The following is a 21,119-nucleotide window of genomic DNA, read 5'->3' on the forward strand; positions in this document are numbered from 1 at the left end:
CATAGCACCACTTCCAGCTTTTTCTGCTTATGTGGTGCTGAGGAATCAAACCCAGGGCCTCATGCATGCAAGGGAAGCACTGTACCACTGAGCCACCTTCCCAGCCCTTGATATGCACTTTGTAATGCTAAAGTTAATAGCTTTTTCTGAATAAAGATTTTTTAAATGATTATAAGTACAGCTAGTTGAGGAGAACAGGAAATAAAATATTTTCATCTGCTTTTAATTCATTTCTTTTATCATTAAGTTTATGCTATAGAAACTAATATGTGAGCACAAATGAAACAATTTAAACATTTCCACAATTTTGAAAAACTTTTCAGTATTATATAATTTAAAACTCATCTACAAATACCTATTTACATATCTTATAAAAATACATTGAGAAACTAAAATGGGAACATTCCTCTGAAGGTGAGCTGATATTATGTAAGTGCTTTGATTCCTTTATCTTTTTCAGGATATTCTTCCATGTCAGAGAATAAGAACTCTGCAGAAGAAAATTAAAAGATCACACTTAAAATGTTTTCCTAGTAACTCAAAAAGTTTCATAGCTTAGGTATAAACAGTCTCTCAATACTGACATAATTCATGGTAAAAGAAAGCCCTCAAGTACAAAGGATTCTCAAAAGAGAAATCTGATTTATTGACACTTATGGAGGAGAGAATACTAAATGGTGAACATACCTAAATACATTGTGTCTGTGAATGATGATGCCAAAATAAAACTCACTGAAAGCTGCTGAATAGAGGATAGTGGGGATGGACAAAGAGAGAGTAAGTAAAGAGTCAACCTGATTAAAAAGCTGTATATTCATGTGTGAAATACCACAGGAAAACCCCTTTGAGCAAGGAGCATACACTAAAAAGAAGGAAGGATAGGAATGTAAAACAGGTCCTCCCTGGAATGGGAGTACTTCTGGCAAGGGCAAACAGAGAAGGTGAAGGGGGGTAAATACGGTCAAAATACTTCATGTACATGTTTGAAAATGGAACCATGAAGATGGTTGAGACTGGTTTGGGAAGAGAAAGGAGAAATGAGGAAGAGTGAAGGAGAGGTGAGTCTGATCTAGATGCTAGTAAAAATGTTAAATAACAAATGTACATGTTTCATATTATTAAATGTTTATTTTAAATCTGTCCTGAGCCGGGTATTAGTGGCTCATGCCTGTAATCCTAGCTACTCAGGAGGCTGAGATCTGAGGATCACAGTTCAAAGCCAGCCCAGACAGGAAAGTCTGTGAGATACTTATCTCCAATAAACAATCAGAAAATTGGAAGTGGCACTGTGGCTCAAGTGGTAGAGTGCTAGCCTTGAGCTAAAGAGCTGAGGGACAGTGCCTAGGTCCAGAGTTCAGGCCCCACAACCAAAAAAAAAAAAATTGTCATGAACTCCTGAAAAACACAAGGTAAGAATTTTTACAAGGGTATTTGTCACTTAGAGAAACTAGAATTATTAAATAGCTACAAGATCTAATTCAGTGATTAAATAATCTAAAATAGGAGAAGCCATACTTCCGGTGGCCCACTCCTCTAATTCTAACTACTCAGGAGTCGATTTCTAGACTCCAGGTCTTCAGGCTCTCCTTCCTGCTTCTCCTGTCAGTCTGTAATTCCACTTCACTTTTTCTGTTCTTTTATCATTTTCTCTTAAATCTGCCTGTTACTGGAAGATTTATTTTTAAAAACTCATTAAAGGAGACTCCAGGATATCCTTATACTTTTTCTTTAATACCTTCACTAAGATCCATGCTTGGCCTGTAAGACAAGAAAAGCCAAGATAATCCAACCAGAAGGGCCACCACCAGATTCACCACAATCCATGGCTGAAGAATCTGTTCCTCGTTTCCTGGTTTCCTGGAGATACAGAAGTATTTGTTAGAAATGCTTTCATTTTGGTTTATATTCCCAAATGCAGCTATTTTAGGAACTCTGAAAAAAAACAGCATCATTATCTTAGAAACACAGAAGTATGAAATGAAATGTAATTTCCCTAAAAAATATACTGTGTGCCATAAAAAAATAAAGGTTCACAGGTTGTTTAAGTTATAAGCAGACATTGACTCTGTGCAATGACACAAATGGAATGTTAGTGCTCCTAAAAAATTTTCCTAGAAGATTCCCTTCCAACTTCCATGGCAATATTCTTTTTCTTTTTCTTCCTTCATTTCTTTCTTTCTTTCTTTCTTTTTTTGTCAGTTGTGGGGCTTGAGCTCTGGGCTTAGGTGCCATCCCTCAGCTCTTCAGCTCAAGGCGAGCGCTCTACTGCTTAAGCCACAGCGCCACTTCCGGTTTTCCAGTGGTTTATTGGAGATAAGAGTCTCACAGACTCTCGTGCCCGGGTTGGCTTTGAACCTCAATCCTCAGATCTCAGCCTCCTGAGCAGCTAGGATTACAGGCGTGAGCCACCGGCACCTGGCCATGGTAATATTCTTTAACTGAGCATTTTTCTTGTCTCTTTTAATCCTATTACTATACTTAGGAGAGCATACTTACATACCCATACTTTTGAGAGCAAAAGAGACTTCCCTAGGAGTTTTAAACTCAAATTTGAGCTATGCATCAGCTTCATGTTTGGCCTCTGATCTACAAAATGCTGGATTTCTCTGTTCTCCTCTTACTAACACTACTTGATTTTCTGACTATCACAACCACCCTCTTCCCTTGCCATTCTGGGCATTAGGTTCTTTGACTGAAGGTAAGGCTATAAAGCCACTCTCATTTGTTACATGGAAACTTATTTTAAAGACTGAAAATGTATTTTTAAAAAGAAGCCATCTCAATAGAAATGTAGGTATAAATAACAGCAATTATCCACTAACCACAGAAATAGGGAGAATAACATGGTCTTCATCATTTTTTATAGATGAAAACACAGAGAAGAATGGAAGGAACAGAAAACTAGTTATTACTATTACACTATAGTTATTACAACTGCTAAAATTACTATAAATTCTTACCAAAGGCTGCCGTTAGCAGACGGGGATGAGTAAAGGTGGATTCTGTCACTTGTTGTTTGCTGACTCAGAGATAGTGTAAGAGCAGTAAAGTACACTGAGAAAGACAAATGAAATTACTGATAGTTTGGGGTTTTTTTTGTTTGTTTTGTCAGCTGTGGGGGCTAAACTCTGGGCCTGGGTGCTGTCCCTTAGCATTTCAGCTCAAGGCTAGCGCCCTACCAACTGAGCCACAGCACCACTTCTGGCTTTTTTCTGTTTATATGGTGCTGAGGAATCGAACCCAGGGCCTCATGCATGTGAGGAAAGCACTCTACCAAACCTGGGTTATCTTGAACATATAGATTAAGGTAAGAAAGATAATCTTTACTTCAATGAATGATGAAAGTAAATGATGAGACAAAAGAAATTCACTTGACCAATTTCAAGAACATAAGTAAGGTATCTTTTAGGTGTTCAATATTTTATCAGGACGGACAAGAACCTAGAAAATCATTTAAGAAATTAAATGACTTGCTCAAGGTCTTAAAATTAATTTCATTAATATTCTCATAAGTTGGAACAAAATGTACTTTAAGTAATAAAAGATATAAATAGTGCCTGTTATTGAAAGGTCATAATAGCTTTACCAGCAAAATGCCAAATAGAAAATATAAATGCTAGAGGAGGTGTGGCTCAAGTGGCAGATCCCCAGACTGGCACAAAAAAAGCTTACACAAGAGCATGAGTTCAAAGCCCTGGTACCAGCACAAAATAAAAGTAGTTTAATGAAAATACTAATGCTAAAAATTATGTGATACAGAACAACAAGCCCAACTTTTTAAATTCATTAACTTAGTGGTGCTAGGGATTGAACCCAGGGCCTAAAGTGCAAACTAAACTTTTCTTTTTCATTTATTTTTGTCAGTACTAGTTTGAACTCAGAGCCTTGAACTTTCTAGACATATAGTCTCCCACTACGTGAGCCACATCTCCAACCTCCAAATTAAACTTTTACTTAAAGACCTAATGAAAACTAATTCTATTAAAATTATGTCTATCACATTTTAACTATAAATTCATATACTATAAATGATTTATAGTATAATTTATAATTTAAAATTTTCTTAAAACTATAGTTTCCCTGATTCTAAATTACAGTGTAATTCAAGTATTACATAGTTATCAAATGAAACTAAAAAAAAAAAATTAACTATTACTTACAGAAAGATGCTAGAGCTGTTGGATCCAAGGCCAAAAACTTTCGGATTGCCATTGATGTTTTAGCAAAGTCAATCCTAGAAAATATAAAAGCTTCTTGTTGTAAATTTCTTTAAAAAACCAAAACTTTGCTTTCCTGCTTACAGTTTTTCCCTTCTCTGTTCTACCATATGTCTAATATTTTGGTTATTTACTTACTCATTTTGGCAGTACTAGGGATTGAACTCAGGGCCTCATAATTTGTAGGTAGGCACTCTATCCCTTGGCCATGTCTCTAGCTGCTTACCATATGTCTATTACCAGGCTCCAAGTAAGCTTTGGTTTGAACAACATGAAAGTCTAGTTGTTTATTGGGGCTACCTAAAATATTTAACTAGAGGATCACTTTAGGCAACATTTTTTGGTGTTAAGATATCCTAAAGGAAGAAACTAAAATTAGCTTCTACTTTTTTTATTAACTTATCATTAGATTATAAATAGGTGGGTTTTCCTAATGAGTCAAACTGTGTTCCCCCAAAATATAAGTCTGTAACATCTGGTTTATTTGACAACAGGATCTTTATAGATAATAAAGCAAAGGTAAGTCTACACTAATCCAGAGACTAACTTCTTTTTTTTAAAAAGTCACATTATATTAATATGCTACAATTCTGTTTTGAAAACTGTCATAATCATGTTTTGCTCAATATGTCTTCCTTATGAAATGTTAGAAGACTCTCAAATCACCAGTCTTACCTGTCAAAAGCTGAAACTGTACTTAGAGACAAAAGCAAGTAGAGAACACTCTGGAATGGATATGCAAAAGTCTTGTATTGCTCCAAAAGGTTGGGTAGGTCAGACAGCTGATCTCCTCCTGCTAGAACATAGATCACAACAGTATTCCACACAGCACAGCCAGCCAAGAAGCCGTGAGAAAAGAGGCCAATCATCCTGCATGGAAAAGCGTTTGATTATCTATCAATGACTTAAAATACAAGGCTAAAATATTCTTAAAATCTCTTTGCATCTAAGAATAAAAACCAACCTATTATGAAAAGTAAAAAACAAGTCTATGTTTTGTTCTTTCTTTTTCAGTACCAAGGATTTAACCCCAAACCTCAAGCATACTAGGTACCGCTGAGGTAGACCTCCAGTCTCAAGCCTCTACTTTTTATTTACAGATAGGCAAATCATTTAATTCTAATGGAATATTTTAAAATGCATAGCTATACAGCATAGGAAGCTGTTAAGTTTTGTTTATTGTATTAAAGAGCCCAGACTTTTTAAAAAATGAAATCTAGTTATCATTTGTTTTAAGTAAAGTCCAACTAAGGCAGCCACCTGAAAGCTCGGTGCACTGAGAGTGCCACATCTCTGGTGGTCCAGGAAGGCTTCGTGTCCATTGACACAGCGATGTTTTCTGTGGTCTTTACCAACTGTGAACGATCAGCAGCCTGAAACCGTCCTGAGAACACATAACTCAGTTACTAACGACTAACAAGAGAGAACTCATTATCCCACATTCCTAAGACTTAATGTGGCTGTTTTTCTATCTAAAAGTTTTCTTGGACTCAATGTTTCCTTTTTTCCATTTCTTTTGTTGTTGCTTTTAAACATACCATTTCTTCATATTAAAAAAATAAAAAGTAATGTCAATGCAGTTTCTTAACCAAACTGGTATTAGACAAATTTTAGATTCAATTTTATTTAATAATATACAATAATGAAATTTTCAACTCAGAATAAAGCCTAAAAATCTTATTTATGTCATCATCTGCAAAACTCTAGAGACTTCAGGAGTATTAGCGTTATAATGCCTACATTACCAAGGTAAGCCAACATTTGAAAACTACTTCAAAATTCTTAGGAAAAGATTCTAAGGGTATGTAGCCGGCTTTCTATGACAGAAAATAACTGGGTTGTTTCAAAGGCTTCTCTTTGAGGTCTATATAAAAACTACCAGTTCAAGTATCAGCCTTAGAACACTGTGAGCAGGGCATTATCAATTTAACAGATGTAGTCATAGATAGACTTCAGGAAGCAGAAAACAAACCTTCTTCTCAACCACCCTTGCTAAACCTGGTGCTCATATGTTTGGGGGATAAAAGAATAAATAATTTTCCCTAGAGGAGAAAAACACTTTCTAGATAGACAACAGAATCATTAGTGCTTTTTATGGTTAGTTGACCTGAGTAGGGAATTTTCGGTACTAAGAGAATAATAAAAGGAGGATTGTGTGGCACTGCTTGGAAAGACTGGAATAAATTAAATAGCCACATGGTCTACCAGTAAAGGCAGTTGACTAGAGGTTATAAAACTCAAATGCAACTCCCAGTTCTACACTAACTCACTGTGAGATGCTGGGTAAGTCATTGGCTTCTCCAGCCTGCAGGCTTCTCAATGGCCAAAACGCTAAGATCCCTTACACAGGATCTTATGGACTCAGAATTCTAAAATGATTTATACAAAATCTATGTTGCAAATTTTAAGGACTAGCCTTTTATTTCAGTGTTCTTTATGCAATACAGTCATAGCACATCCATGGGAGCAGGAGTTGGTTATGGTTATGCTTTAGGTAAGTTTTCATTAAATACTATGTTATGAATTGAATGTAAACTCTGAAATTATGTTGAAGCTCTTTCCTCAAGTGTGATGGTATTTGGAGGAGGTGCTGGGGGACAATTAGCAAGCTCCTGTGAATTTGAGATTTGTGTTCTGGCTGTGGTGGCTCATGCCTACTATCTTAGCTATTAGGGAGGCAGATACCAGGAGTTCCAGGCAGATACCAGATCACAGTTCAAAGTCAGGCTTGGCAAAAAGTTTACAAGTATCCATCCATTTCAACCACTAGAAGTTGGGCATGTCATGTTGACTACGTAGGATGTATAAATAGGAGGATCACAATGCAGGATGACCTGTTTCAAAAGTAATTCTAACCAAAGAAAAAGGGCTGGAGTGTGTGACAAGTGGCAGAGCCATAAACTAAAACTCCTTAGTACTGCTTGAGAGAAACATGCACTCGCTGTTGTGTGAAAATAATGTGAGCAAAGCATTCCTCTTTACTGTTGACTAGGAAGGTCCTCATATGGGTAGTAATTGACAGATTTACCTCAGGAAATAGGAAAGGTTCCATTTCCTTTCAAAAGGGTTCCATCTACAAGTCAAGAAGAGTCAAGACCTAAATCTGTCAGCACTCCGTCTTAGACTTCTCCATTTCCAGAACTATGAGAAATAAATGTTTTCTGTTTAAACAGCTACTCTATGGTATTTGGTTCTAACAGCCTAAGCTAAAACAAACTGCAAATCCAGCCTTAGAAGCAGTATTGCTATGCGTTATCAGAAGTATTTTCTGAGCTGGGAGCAATGGCTCATACCTGTAATCCCAGCTTCTCAAGATACTGAGATCTGGAGGACTGAAACTCAAAGCCAACCCAAGCAAAAAAGTCTACAAAATTCTGCCTGTGAAGACTCAGAGTCTATGTTAAAGGGGCAGAATGATGCAGGCTCCGGCCTCAGGATTATCTGAGGACTGTGTTTGTGTATATGGAAAGCTCTTGGCATGCCAGGCTAGGGAGGGAACATGTTCTCTCTCCCTATCTCAAAACACATGTCACAGACTCCTGGGAGCTGAGGAAGTAGCTCTTCTGCTTGCTTAAGCATAGATGAACAGCTAGTCAAGCATTTTCCTGAGATTGGAGAAGTAGTTTGAGCTTGCTCTAAAATAGTTTAGATAATAATATACCAAGACATTGTCTCATAGGTTAAGTAAAAATGTATCTGTTGAAATTCTTTGTGTGAATGTCTCCTGACTAAATCTTGGCAAAGATAATGCTTGCTTGTCTTTAAATACCCACTAACAATAAAGCATAGCATGCAGTGGCAATTGCTGTTTGCACTCTGCATCCCCTGTGTCCTGGTGATTTTGTGACCCTTACCCAGGGACCCCAACGCACTAGACGTTGACACTGCCTCCAAAAAATAGTCAGAAAGAAAGCAGGGCTCGAAGTATAGTTCAAGTGGTAAAACACCAGTCTAGCAAGCAAGCCAAGCATGCACAAGGTCTGAGTTCAAACCCCAGTACAGCCAAAAAAATTTTTTTCCAAAGTTATATATAATGTAATTATAATAATATATTTCTTTATCTTTCTCCTTTCTTTCCTTTTTTTCTCTTTCTGGTGATGTGGAACAAGTACTCTTCCACTTGGTTAGGTCCCCAGCCCTGTATTTCTTATTTAAAATGGTAGTACAATAATGTATTTTTTCTTTTAGTGATACTCACAGAATTTATGTTATTCCTGCCGTTTCACTACAACCACTACCAACCACAAAACACTGGTCAAGTACATCAAAATACAAAGAAATGAATGTGGCTAAGGGAGGATTTTAAAAAAATTATCCATAATTCCATAACTGAGAGCCACCCAGGCTTGAGTCTTTCAAATATTTTGTCAATCTTAGGCAATTTTCTACTGTTAGAATCAAACTGTGTGTGTGTGTGTGTGTTTCATTATTAGACTTTCCATTAAACGAAAAATTGTCCCTCACATTAAGTAGTATAGAGTTTTTTTATTATATTATAAACCCTAACTTTCTGAAGTTATCCCCCTCTTATTGTACAATTAGGTTGTTTCCAGGTTTTACCAGCTTTTTGTGATGACCAGCTTTGTGCACACATTTTTGCCAACATTTTTCTATTATTTCCAATTCAGATCACCAGAAATATAATTACAAGTCAAAAGATATTTGCAAAATTTATCCTTTATAAATTATCCTTGTATGATATTTAAAGAGATCATGTTCCACAAGAAGAAATGACTTACGGCTTTTTTCCACAAATACTTTGCCTACAGGCTGGCTAATTCCAGTGGGTGCAGTGAATCTAGACAGTTGTTCTGGAGTGCTTTGCTCATCAGTAATTATGTCTTCATCTTCTACTCCAAGCTCATTGGCATACTGTAACTCAACTGGCTGGGTTTTCCTGAAATCAGGGAAAAACATAAGAAAAATGGATAATACTTGAATGTTTACAGATCTGCATAGGCAACTAAGAATATAATGAACAGACAGACTTGGAGTGAAAAAAGAAGATTTGTTTACCCTATATATTTATTTTTAACTGTAATGTGTTCCAAGTTACCTCTCTTAGTGTGTCTTAATTTTCTTGTCTAGAAAATGCTCTGACTAAAATATATTTTTCCAGATATAAAACGGTAGGATTCTGTTCATTGGATCATTTTCAGATATAAAAAATATAATTTCCCAGGGGTATTTCTGTCTATTCCATTTTATCTGAGACTTAATTTCTTATGCTAAAACATAATAGTTTTAGTTACTGATGAACTAATCATTAAATTCTATTAACATAAGGAAATATATTGTAATAGCCTATGTTATTATTTTTTAGCTATCATTACCTTGAATAGCTAATATTTTGCTTTTTATATAATTAATATTTTGCTTACTTTACATTATTTTTTAAGATCGCTCCTTAGGATTCTTGTTTACATACATTTTTTTTTCAAATTTATCATCACATTGGTTAATTTTTGTCTTTGGTGCTGGTATTGGGGCTTGAACTCAGGATATCATGCTCTTAAGTTTTTTTTCTCACTTAAGGCTGGTGCTCTACCACTTAAACCACAGCTCTACTTCCAACTTTAGTGGTTAATTGGTTTAAAAGAGTCTCATGGATTTTCCTGCCTAGGCTGGCTTCAAACCATGATTCACAGATCTCAGCCCCTGAGCAACTAGAGTTACAGGTGAGAGACACCAGCACCTAGCTTAATTGTTAGTTTGTATTGCTATTTATCCTAGTAAGTATTTATTATTTCATGATGTAAGTATTTAATACAACCTAAGAGAAGCTACCATAAGAGTAATTTTGGAAAAAAATAGAAGGATAAATAATATTACTTGGTCTTCCTTCGAGGCTTTTGAATAACTGCTTCCTCAGCTGGCTCCACATCAACACCATTTTCATTTCGTAAAGATGGGCTAGATGTCTTCTTTTGTGTAAAGGAAGTTTCCAATTCTAAAAATAAAATGATGTTTTTAGATGACAATACAAAAGTAATATACAAGACTCTTATAAGACAAGAGAATGTTAAGAATCTTAACTAGGACAATTTTTTTCACTATCCACAGATAATGTTAAGTTTGCAAATTTTATATCCAACATGTCAGTCAAAATTACTAACACAAACTATGGAAAAATATTCAGTAACTAAAAATATTAAGTATTAAGGTAAATTACCTCCAGGTTTGGAGATTTGCTAGGACTTACAAGTCATTATACTCAGTTACAGTTTAAAAATCAGTAAAAGGAAACAGCAGATGGACCAAATTCTAGTTGAAACCAGATACAAGATTCCAATAGTTCTCTGTCAATGGAGTCAAACCAGATGTCCTACTTAGTGCAGCAATGAGTTGTGAGGACACATGGATACATCCTCTATCAGGGAAGCGATTAGTGACTCAGAACTCAAGGTTTTTATTAGTAGCTCATCACAGAGGTCTAGCACATACCAAAAGTCCAAATTCCTGAGGAAAGCAAGTGTTCAATATAATTGCACAAACACAGTACGCCTTTCTTGTAATTTGGCAAACATTTTATACCAGGGACCTACATTTCCTATCCCAAGTTCCCAAGCACTAGTTAAAGGCCAGTCTCACAAACAGGTCTTTCTAAGTATGGCTCTTTTCTGAACCCAGGATAGGCACTAAGTTTAAGCAAGTCAACAGAACCTGCTAACCTGTTACCTACTCATTTTACCTCTGGCTCCCTGGAATGCCTTCAAGCCCTTTGAATTCTATTTTAACAAAATACTTACAGCCTGGGCTGGAAAAATCATACAAGCACCACTACCTATCATGGCCACTCTAAGCAAAACAAAATACAAATCAGTATTAAAATCCTAAAAATCTGACAAATTGGACCTGCCACACTCAGTGCACTTGGAAGAGGCAGTGACAGGTTCTTAGGTACACTTATGCTCAAAACTTAGCTAGGTTCTCAATGCTAAAGCCATTTCTGTATACTTTTGCCACAAATTATAAAACTAGGTGTTAGTTTTTAAATTAATACCCTAATTGAAGTACTAAGTTTTCATTAGCTCTATTTAGTACCAGTAATGAAGGAAACAATTTCTCTGAAGGAGAGCTCACATGAGTACAGCCCGTTCCTTTTCTGCTCTTGCCTTCTCCCCCACTGTGCCCGTGCTTTGGGTCATCCCACTTCCATGCATCCCATCGGTGCTGCACTCTCCACTTTCCAATGTCTCCTTCCCCTCCTCCTCCAGTTACTCCATCCCATCAGGACCTGCTATTTTCTAGAAGGACAAGGAGTTAGGTGGGGAAACTAATGTGCATTAAATTATTCTTCAGGGCTAATGCTAACAGCTCCTTCCTTTTGTCTTACTCTAACAAAACCACTGTCCATTTTTTCTTACCTTTTAAAATTGTTATTATAAAGGTGATGTACAGGGGGTTACAGTCACATCAGTCCGGTAAAGAGTATGTATCTTTTTGGACTATGTTACCATCTCTCTACTCACTCTCCCCATCCTCACTGTCCCTCCCATCCTCACCCACAAGTTGCATAGTTCATTTTCAACACAGTGTCCAGTAAGTATCATAGCTACATTTGTTCACCCTTTGTCCCTCCATTTCTGTGACTCCCCTTACACTCACAAAGACATATAAATGAACAGAATAAGAAAGAAAGAAAAGAAAAACAGCAAAAAAGAAAAAAAAGCTGTTTTCATTCCTTGGAGTTCATTTCAATAAATACTATTTTGTATGATCAGATGCACACAGGTATTGTGCCTTTCCATTCTTCTCCTAAGAGTATCTTTTCTAATTATTATAGTCACATATGAAAAATCAAGGAAGAAAATAATCATCCTTCCCTTCCTCATTCTGAAAAGAACGTACCACTATTAATATCGCTATATCTCTCCTTTCTTTTTATTATGTATATACAGGCATGAATGTACGCTCTAGGTTAAATTGTGCTAAAAATTGTTTAAGCCATAACTCTCAGTACTTTTTTTTTTTTTTTTTTTTTTTTTTTTTTGGGTCCGGTTGTGGGGCCTGAACTCTGGGCCTGGGCGCTGTCCCTCAGTTCTTCAGCTCAAGGCTAGCGCTCTACCACTGGAGCCACAGCGCCACTTCCGGCTTTTTTCTTTTTGCTTATGTGGTGCTGAGGAATCGAACCCAGGGCCTCGAGCATGCAAGGCAAGTGCTCTACCACTGAGCCACCTTCCCAGCCCTCTCAGTACTTATTAATATGCTTATTTGGAAATACCGTACAGAGGAGTTACAATTACACGGGCAAGATAATGAGTACATTTCTTATCAAGTATTATTGCTTCCTCCTTTGTTTTAATATGCTTATTTGGAAAAGGGATCTTGGTAGATATAATCAATTTAAGAGGAGGATAGGTGGATCAGGAAGGGTCCTAAATCCAATATCTGGTGTCCTTATGAGAAGAAGACAATGTGGACATGACAAACATGAAGTAATGTAAAGATTGAACAAAGGAAGCATTATACAAGTCAAAAGGACACAGGATTATCCACAATCACCAGAAGCTACACAACCGGAAGACTTATTCCCTAGAGCCTTCGAAGGAAGCATTTAGACAGCTTAATCTTTGAACTTCTGTCCTCTAGAATGATAAAGAGTGAATTTCTGTCAAGTCACTCTGTTTATGGTAGTTTGTTATGGCAGCCCTAGAGAATTATTAAAATATGTTTCACAAAAGTAGAACCATCATGACTTGGGGTGTTTGGCTCAAGGAGTACAGCATAATACACAGGATATATAATACGTACACAAAAAAAAGATAGAGCTGGGCACTGGTTGCCCATACCTGTAATCCTAGCTACTCAGGAGGCTGAGATCTGAGGATCACGGTTCAAAGCCAGCCCAAGTAGAAAAATCCAAGAGACTCTTATCTCCAATTACCCACCAGAAAACCGGAAGTAGTGCTATGGCTCAAGCGGTAGAGCATTCACCTTGAGCTGAAGAGCTCAGAGATATCACCCAAGCCCAGAGTTCAAGCCCCATGATCAACAAAACAAAACAAAAAAGATACAGTATTTTGATTGCCTGTGAATAGTATCTAAGACACAGAAAGATTCAATGAATGTTGGCCAATTTTTTTAATTATTGTTAGTAGAAATTCATCTTCTCTCCACTATAATCTGAAATGTCCATTTCATTTGAATTTCAGTCCTAAATTTGCACCCCTCCTCTCATAATCTACAACGTATGGCCAAATGTAAAGTATATGACCTATGAAGTATTCTTCTTGACTGAAGCCTCAAGCATTGTGGTGGTAAATATAGAAAAGAAGGAAAAGAAGAGATTAGGGCACCACTGATGGGAAGAGGCTGTTGGCAAGAGTAAACAGACCTCCAAAATTAAAACTGCTATCACAAGCTAACCTTGGTGTCTTCACATACCTGGAGGTGGCCTTGCCTTTTTCTGTCTCCTTTGAATGGGAGCCTCTGCATGCTCTTTGGATTCTTCAGTTGGTGTCTCACTGCCCTCAGATGGCCTGTGAACAACAGGCTCTGCAGAGCCTTCCAAAGCATTCTCTACAAGAAAACCAAGTAGAAAAACATTGGCTAATGGGAACAGAGATCACTGAGCTTTAAAAACATGGGGGAAAAGATAGCTACAATGTACCCTTCAGGAAACATGTCAGGATGTCAATCCTGATATGTAACTCTGGACTTTGGATTAAGAACAGAGATAAATGTAATGATGGGTACAAATGGCTCAGGCCTATAATCCTAGCTACTCAGACAGCTCAGACCTGGAGGAAAAAAGCTTCAAAGTCAGCTGAGACAGAAAAGAATATGATTATTAACTAGCAAAATTCTAAACTGGAAGCCTGACTCAAATGGAAGACTGTCAGTCATGAACAAGAAAGCTGACCAAGAGCACAGGCCCAGAATTCAAGCACCAGGACCAACACACACACATACACATGCATGCACATCCCAAAGAAATGTGGGGATAGGGCTGGGAAGGTGGCTCAGTGGTAGAGTGTTTGCTTTGCATGCATGAAGCCCAAGGTTCGATTCCTCAGCACCACATAAGCAGAAAAAGCCGGAAGTGGCACTGTGACTCAAGTGGTAGAGCACTAGCCTTGAGCTGAAGAGCTGAGGGACAGCGCCCTGGCCCAGAGTTCAAGCCCCATGACTGACAAAAAAAACCAAAACAAACAAACAAACAAAAAAACAAAATGGAAGGCTAGTGTCATAGCTCAAAGTGTTCTCTGCAAAGATTCTCTACCTGAAATTAGAGATTTAAGAACTCTGTTTCTGTAAATCCAATATTCTCTTCAAGGGTCCCTACACACAGCTCAATTACAATGTCTAGGGATAAAAGACCTAGACGAGGTTAAGAATCATGAGGTAATAAGAACTCAGGTGGCACAATACATTATTCCATGAATGTTTCTAGGAATCTCCTGCATTTCCCACTGCCTTGGCCCTTGTTACTGATCCCAATGTTTTGAACTTAATTGCTTAGTTCTATCCTCAACAGAAAACTGTGAATTGAGGCTGCTGGGGTCCTGTCTTCCTCTAGCCTATAATGCTTATCATGTGAAGTCCTGAAAAAACTTACAATCCCACACAACAAAGAACTTCTTACCCAGTGTGATTTTTGTTCTGGACTTCTTTTTCTTAGGACGACTAAGTGGAATATCATCTATAAAATAGAAAGAACATCAACATAAAAGGCTGCCTAAAATTGAGTGCAAAGAATAAGTAGAACAAAACTTTCAGAATGAAAAACTTTTCTCTCTCTAACCTGGAGTCAGCCAAGGAAAGAAGGCAAGAAATTGACATGATCAAAGAGAACCCATAGTGGGGTACCAGCAGTAATGTTCATAAATGTGACACTAAAAGTTTGCTCGACAGGTGTTCAGCTAGTCCCCTATCCTTCCCAGCCCTTTAGTCTGTGAGCAGAAATGAACTGTACCTAACTGTGGCGATCATGCAGGCTCATCATCTTGCTGATCTCAGGAAGAAGGTAAGCAGGGTGAAGGCTGGTTAGTATTTGTATGAGAAGCGACCTCACATGGGGACTAGAACACTTATAAAAACAGCTGTTGATGAAGAGGTAGTAAAAGGCAATTTCCTTTTGAGTGTTGCCACAGAGGACCTCAAGGTTAATCTACAATTGTTGCTAATACCTCTGTGCCATCATAAGTCCCGGAGGTTTGGGGATAGTGTATGATAATATTACCTATCCTTACTAAATAAGAAAAAAAGAAAGTTCAGTCTCTATTGCAGAACTGCAAACTAGTCAACGGCTATGTTCAAAATTTTACTGTAAGAGAAACAAATTAAGAAAGCCAACTTGTTTTTTTGTTTTTGTTTTTGTTTTCTTGGCAGGATATCAGTATGTTATCTAATCTAGTCATGAGCTCTGGAGTTCAAGCTATTTTCCTACCTCAGCCTCCCTACCAGTTGGGACCCTAAGTGTGTGTCATTGCACCAAACGTTCAAACATTTTTTGAATATTAAATACTGTATCCTAAACATTTTTATGTTCACAGAAAATTAACTCACCTTGAATAGCACCACCCAAAAGAAATAAAATGAAAACTATTAATTAAATCTATTTTTCTGCTGAACATTTACAACTAACTTTTATACAATGCCAAAGTTTACAAACTAGCTATTATTTAAGTAGTTCAAACTGCTTAAGATCACTATAAAGTAACCCAAGTATTTTTCTGAATGTACACATATTCTCTACTGTCTTTTGGTACAGTAAGCAGATTAAGAAACCTTATTCATCACTGTCATGGATTAAAATCAGCTAAAATACTGAAGAAACTTTCTAACAAACAAAAGAGGATCAGAATCCTAAACACAAAGACACCGGAACATACAGAATAGAGCCATTATCCTATCATGTTGCTATTTGGGCTTCTCAATTAAAAACTTTCATTATAACTGCTACCCCCACAATTCAAGAAATCCTCTTTTTGCCTTAAAATGTTCAGGAAACCTTTTCCTAAAAATTTCAGGAAGATTCTTGTGAACCATTATAATTTTTCAATAGTACTAGTAATTTTTTCACTGTACTAACTTTACCATTTTTAAATTTCAATAATGAAATCATTGTAGTTATGTTACCGTGGCACAGGTGGAAGAGCTCGTGGAGGGCGCTGTGGGGTTAGGGAGAGAAAATTGAAAAGTGTAAGTAAAAGTTCAAAGCATCTTTTCTTTGTATATCTAAAAAAAAAATGCCTGCTGAGCTTGATGCTGGTGATTTACACCTATAATTCTAGCTACTCAAGAGATTGAGATCAGAAGATCGAGGTTCACTGCCAGCCTGGGCAGAAAAGTCCTTCTCTAAAACTATCAGAAAGCCAGGCTGGAGGTGGTATTGGCACCAGTCATAAGAAACGCAAGGGACTGACTGCAAAGTCCTGAGTTCAAACCCCAATGTATGTGTGTGTGTGTGTGTGTGTGTGTGTGTGTGTGTGTGTGTGTGTGTGTGTGTGTGTGTGTGTGTGTGTGTGTGTGTGTGTGTGATGGGAAGAGGCCTGTTGATGAAACATGACAGAAAAAAATAATGGATCCAGACGAATATCTTCAATTTGGGGAGGGAGGGGGGGTCGGTCGTGGCCTGGGCGCTGACCCTTGAGCCACAGCGCCACTTCCGGTTTTCTGGTGGTTAATTGGAGCTAAGAGTCTCGCCGAACTTTCCAGCCTGGGCTGCCTGTGAACTGCAATCCTCAGATCTCAGCCTCCTGAGTAGCTAGGATTACAGGCGTGAGCCAATGCTGCCCAGCTTTCAAATGTTTTGATAACTGTGTTTATCAGAGGGTTCAGTAAGGTGATTCTACCAGCTCTACAATTTTATACAAAATCTTTTCCTTCTTACATTATTTGTCTACATAAGGCTCAGATGTAAGCATGAGGAACAGAAACAAAACAGAGATCACTGCTTTAATGTAGATTACATCCTAGTGGTTAAGCACTCAAAAACGTTAAATAGGTATAATAAAAATACGGGACGTATGATGAAAGATATTTCTGTGTTGTAAGTTATAGCTGACAGAGAATGAGAAGCATTTATTTAGGGAAAGTAATTTAGTAGAGCTGAGACTTGAATGAGAAAGGAGTCAACGTGTCAGGCAATGAGCAAATGCTAAGCAATGGCTTTAGGGAACACTGGACTTGGAGTGCTCCTGGTAAGAGGAGGACAGCAAGGCTGAACACTGCCACTAAGGACATCTAGGCAGCACACAGATTAATTAGGGCCTTGCAGACCAAGGGAAGCAATGTGGATCTTGCTTCAAATAAATGAAAAGCCAATGAAGTTTTTAAGACACATAGCAATACGCTTTTAAAAAAACAACAACAAAGCGATTTTAGGGGAGAACAGAGGCAAATAAAAACCCATCCCTTATATAGTTGGCTCTCTGTAAGAAAGAAAAGTCGTGTTTGCAAACTTGGAGAGCATTATAATTAAGCATTCTGGAACTAAACTACTAACAGAAATGCTTAAAGTCAATTTACCACTTCAAGTATCTCTTGCTGCTTGCAGAAGGCACCGATTTATCAAAAGGATTAAAATGTAAATCCTCTTGTGGGCTGTCCCACTTTCAGCAAATCTATTGCTCCACTTGGCAATCCAGCCATTCAAAAAGTAGATCGATACAAACGCCCCAGACACGGCAGAATGTCTCCCTACTATACACCAGTCAACACTAGGCCGGGAAGCGCATGACTGTCCCAAGGAAGCGCCACTGTGCCCAAATGCTGAGGACTCAGCCCACTGGGTTAAGTCTGCATTTCAAAGTTGCCGCAAAAACGACGCTGCACCCGCCCAGAAACCCAACCGCTAAGCCCCAAAGCGCCCACAGGCGCAGTTACCGCGGGCTTCTTTCCCCTTCTGTCTGGAGCCAGCTCCGCGCTGGCCATCCCGACACACAGGCTCAGGGCGTCGTCCCCGGGATCCGGGGGAAGGGGGAGACGGAAGAGAGCGGGGGGGGGGGGGGGGGGGGGGGGGGAGACACCGAGACGGGCAGAGCCAGAGACCGAGGAGAGAGGGGAGAGAAAGCAGAGGGGAGGGAGGGGGGAGAACGGGGGAGGGAGGGGGGAGAAGGGGAGGAGACGGGGGAGGGAGAGGGAGGAGGAGGGGTGGAGGGGGGGGGGAGGGGGCTGCCGCGCGTGCGCACTGCGTCATTGCGGGTGCCGGTGGCGTGGCTCTGCAAGCTCCCGATGGGGAGGGACGGGGTAGCTGTTAGGGTGACGGAGGGAGGGAGGTTCCGAGGCCCGGTTTGTCTTATTCGAAGTAGCCTTGGGGGACAAAGGCCTCGGGATCCGGGCTGATGTGCTTAGGAGCAGACGTTCCGGAGAGTGAGGGCGGCAGCCACGGCCCCCCGGTTTTTCTGAGGGGCTGAAGTGATTGCAGGGGCGGGCGAAGCCTGACAAGACTTTGAAAACCTCCGCCAGCAAGTGGCGCCCGGTCGGGGCAGTTAAAGCCCCCGGAGCTGCCGGAGCCAGGGACCTCCCGGCAGCACCGACCCCGCCCGGCCCGCCGGGACGGCGGAGCGGGGTCGCCATGGCAACGCGGACTCCGGCGTGGAGGAACTCCCCGCCCGGCCCCGGCGGCTCCGGGCTCGGGTCCCGGCCTCCCCGGCTCCCATCCCACCCCACAAAGGCTCGCGAACGTCCGCGGACCCCACTGGCAAGGCAGACGCTCCCACTAATCTCCGGCTCCTGGGCGTCGGTCCCGTCCCGCTCCCGCTCCAAGGGCAGCGGCGGCGGCGGCTGCGCGTCTCCCCACGACTCCGACGAGCCTCACCGCGTGGCCGTCCCCCAGCGGAGGCCACGAGTCTGCTCTCATGGCGCCCGCCCGGGTCGGAGCTCGGCTCGCCGCAATGCTGCGCCTTCCCGGGCCTGCAGGACTCGGGGACGGCGTGGCGCCGCGCGAACGAAGGAACCCCAGGCCTCGCCGGGACCCCGCCCGGCCTGCGCGCGGCCTCCGCCCCCAGCCCGGCCCCGCCTCCGCTCGGCCTCCGCCCCTAGCCCGATCCCCGGCCCCGCCTGCGCGCGGCCTCCGCCCCTAGCCAGGCCCCGCCTCCGCTCGGCCTCCGCCCCTAGCCCGATCCCCGGCCCCGCCTCCGCTCGGCCTCCGCCCCCAGCCCGGCCCCGCCTCCGCTCGGCCTCCGCCCCCAGCCCGGCCCCGCCTCCGCTCGGCCTCCGCCCCCAGCCCGGCCCCGCCTCCGCTCGGCCTCCGCCCCTAGCCAGGCCCCGCCTCCGCTCGGCCTCCGCCCCTAGCCGGATCCCCGGCCCCGCCTGCGCGCGGCCTCCGCCCCCAGCCCGGCCCCGCCTCCGTTCGGGCTCCGCCCCCAGCCCGGCCCCGCCTCCGCTCGGCCTCCGCCCCTAGCCCGATCCCCAGCCCCGCCTCCGCTCGGCCTCCGCCCCCAGCCCGGCCCCGCCTCCGCTCGGCCTCCGCCCCTAGCCCGATCCCCGGCCCCGCCTCCGCTCGGCCTCCGCCCCCAGCCCGGCCCCGCCTCCGCTCGGCCTCCGCCCCCAGCCCGGCCCCGCCTCCGCTCGGCCTCCGCCCCCAGCCCGGCCCCGCCTCCGCTCGGCCTCCGCCCCTAGCCAGGCCCCGCCTCCGCTCGGCCTCCGCCCCTAGCCGGATCCCCGGCCCCGCCTGCGCGCGGCCTCCGCCCCCAGCCCGGCCCCGCCTCCGTTCGGGCTCCGCCCCCAGCCCGGCCCCGCCTCCGCTCGGCCTCCGCCCCTAGCCCGATCCCCAGCCCCGCCTCCACCTTCCCCTGAGCGCAGCCTCCGCCCCCAGCCCGGCTTAGGCCCCGCCTCCTCGCGGCCTCCGCCCATAGCCCGGTCCCCGGCCCCGCCTCCGCCCGCAAGCGGCCTCCGCCCTCAGCGCAATCTCCGGCCCCGCCTCCCCCTGCACACGGTCTCCGCCCCCAGCCGAGTCCCCATCCCCGCCTCCGTCTGCCCGAGGTCTCCGGCCCCGGGCCGGGTCTCCGGCCCCGCCTCCGTCTGCACGCGGTCTCCGGCCCCGCCTGAGCCCCCGGAGAATCCGGGCCGGCTCTCCGCCGCTGCCGAGCCCCGCCTCGGCCTCTCCTCCGCCGCCGTCGCGTTCCTGGGCTGGGGCTCACGGCTGGATGCTTTCCTTGTAGGGCAGCTTTCCGTGAGGGCCGGGTGCTCGCCCTTTCCCTCCAGGTGCTCAGCCTCCATCCCACAAGTTAAGTTAGGAGAGCTTTTCCACGGAGAACTACAACCCAAATTCGGAGTAATCACTAAAAACCACTTGATTTGGGGGGGGGGGTTAAGCAAGCTTGTTCACTTTACGAACTACAAGTATTTCTGAATCGTGCACACTTCTAGAGTTATGCAGGTGTAGAAGCGATGCAGAAATGGGGGGCAGGGAGGGGGGACCCCGAGTGCGGGAAAAGGGAAAAAGGGCTTTGGGTAACATGCTCGTTTTGTTGCCTGCTCGCATGCAAGTCTCTTCCAGGTCGAGGCCCGTGCCCTTTCCTAATTTTGGTGTACACATAGATAATGGCTTTTAGGAAAATTATTATTAGACTTGATTTTTTACTTGTAGTCCAAAAAAAGACAATATTGTTCCTATAGGTGTGAAATATGTATGTTAACTTTTCTCTTGCTGAGATGGTTAGGCACTTTTTGTAGAAAGAAATTTCACAAAATAGAAAACTTTTATAAAGTAAAAAAAAAGTTTCTGAAGTTCTATACTGCTTGTTTTATTTAAAAAAGCATTCTTACCTGAATCTTATAAAGACCATATGAAATCTACGAAAAGTTCTCATAGGTTCAGTGAGTTAACATTGTTCATAGTCTTTTATGTAAGGTAAAAGGAGCGAGTTTCGCCTAAAAGGCAAATCGATAACTTCCATATAACTGTACAATACCATTTATAACCATATAATTTTTTTACAAATTTCAAAT

The 21,119-nt window shown here is 42.1% G+C and overlaps 1 protein-coding gene across 2 annotated transcripts; it reads right to left on the reverse strand.

The window, feature by feature from the left end:
* Positions 1-52: 52 nt before the first annotated feature.
* Tmem237 (transmembrane protein 237) lies at positions 53-19,127 on the reverse strand. Of its 2 annotated transcripts, none has more exons than XM_042666991.1 (13): positions 18,985-19,127; positions 16,302-16,333; positions 15,729-15,742; positions 14,806-14,862; positions 13,605-13,739; positions 10,050-10,167; positions 8,957-9,114; positions 5,478-5,601; positions 4,893-5,087; positions 4,161-4,234; positions 2,961-3,054; positions 1,736-1,857; positions 53-490 (listed from the first exon to the last, which is right to left on the reverse strand). In XM_042666991.1, the coding sequence occupies exons 1-13, from the start codon at positions 19,024-19,026 to the stop codon at positions 426-428; spliced, it is 1,230 nt and encodes a 409-aa protein (XP_042522925.1). In that variant the 5' UTR covers positions 19,027-19,127; the 3' UTR covers positions 53-425. The 2 variants fall into 2 exon arrangements, with proteins under 2 accessions (XP_042522925.1, XP_042522924.1); XM_042666990.1 differs by lacking the exon at positions 18,985-19,127 and adding an exon at positions 18,051-18,137.
* Positions 19,128-21,119: the final 1,992 nt, after the last annotated feature.

The sequence above is a fragment of the Dipodomys spectabilis genome, unplaced genomic scaffold, assembly GCF_019054845.1.
Source record: "Dipodomys spectabilis isolate Male_0828 unplaced genomic scaffold, ASM1905484v1 ptg000373l, whole genome shotgun sequence".
Taxonomy (NCBI): domain Eukaryota; kingdom Metazoa; phylum Chordata; class Mammalia; order Rodentia; family Heteromyidae; genus Dipodomys; species Dipodomys spectabilis.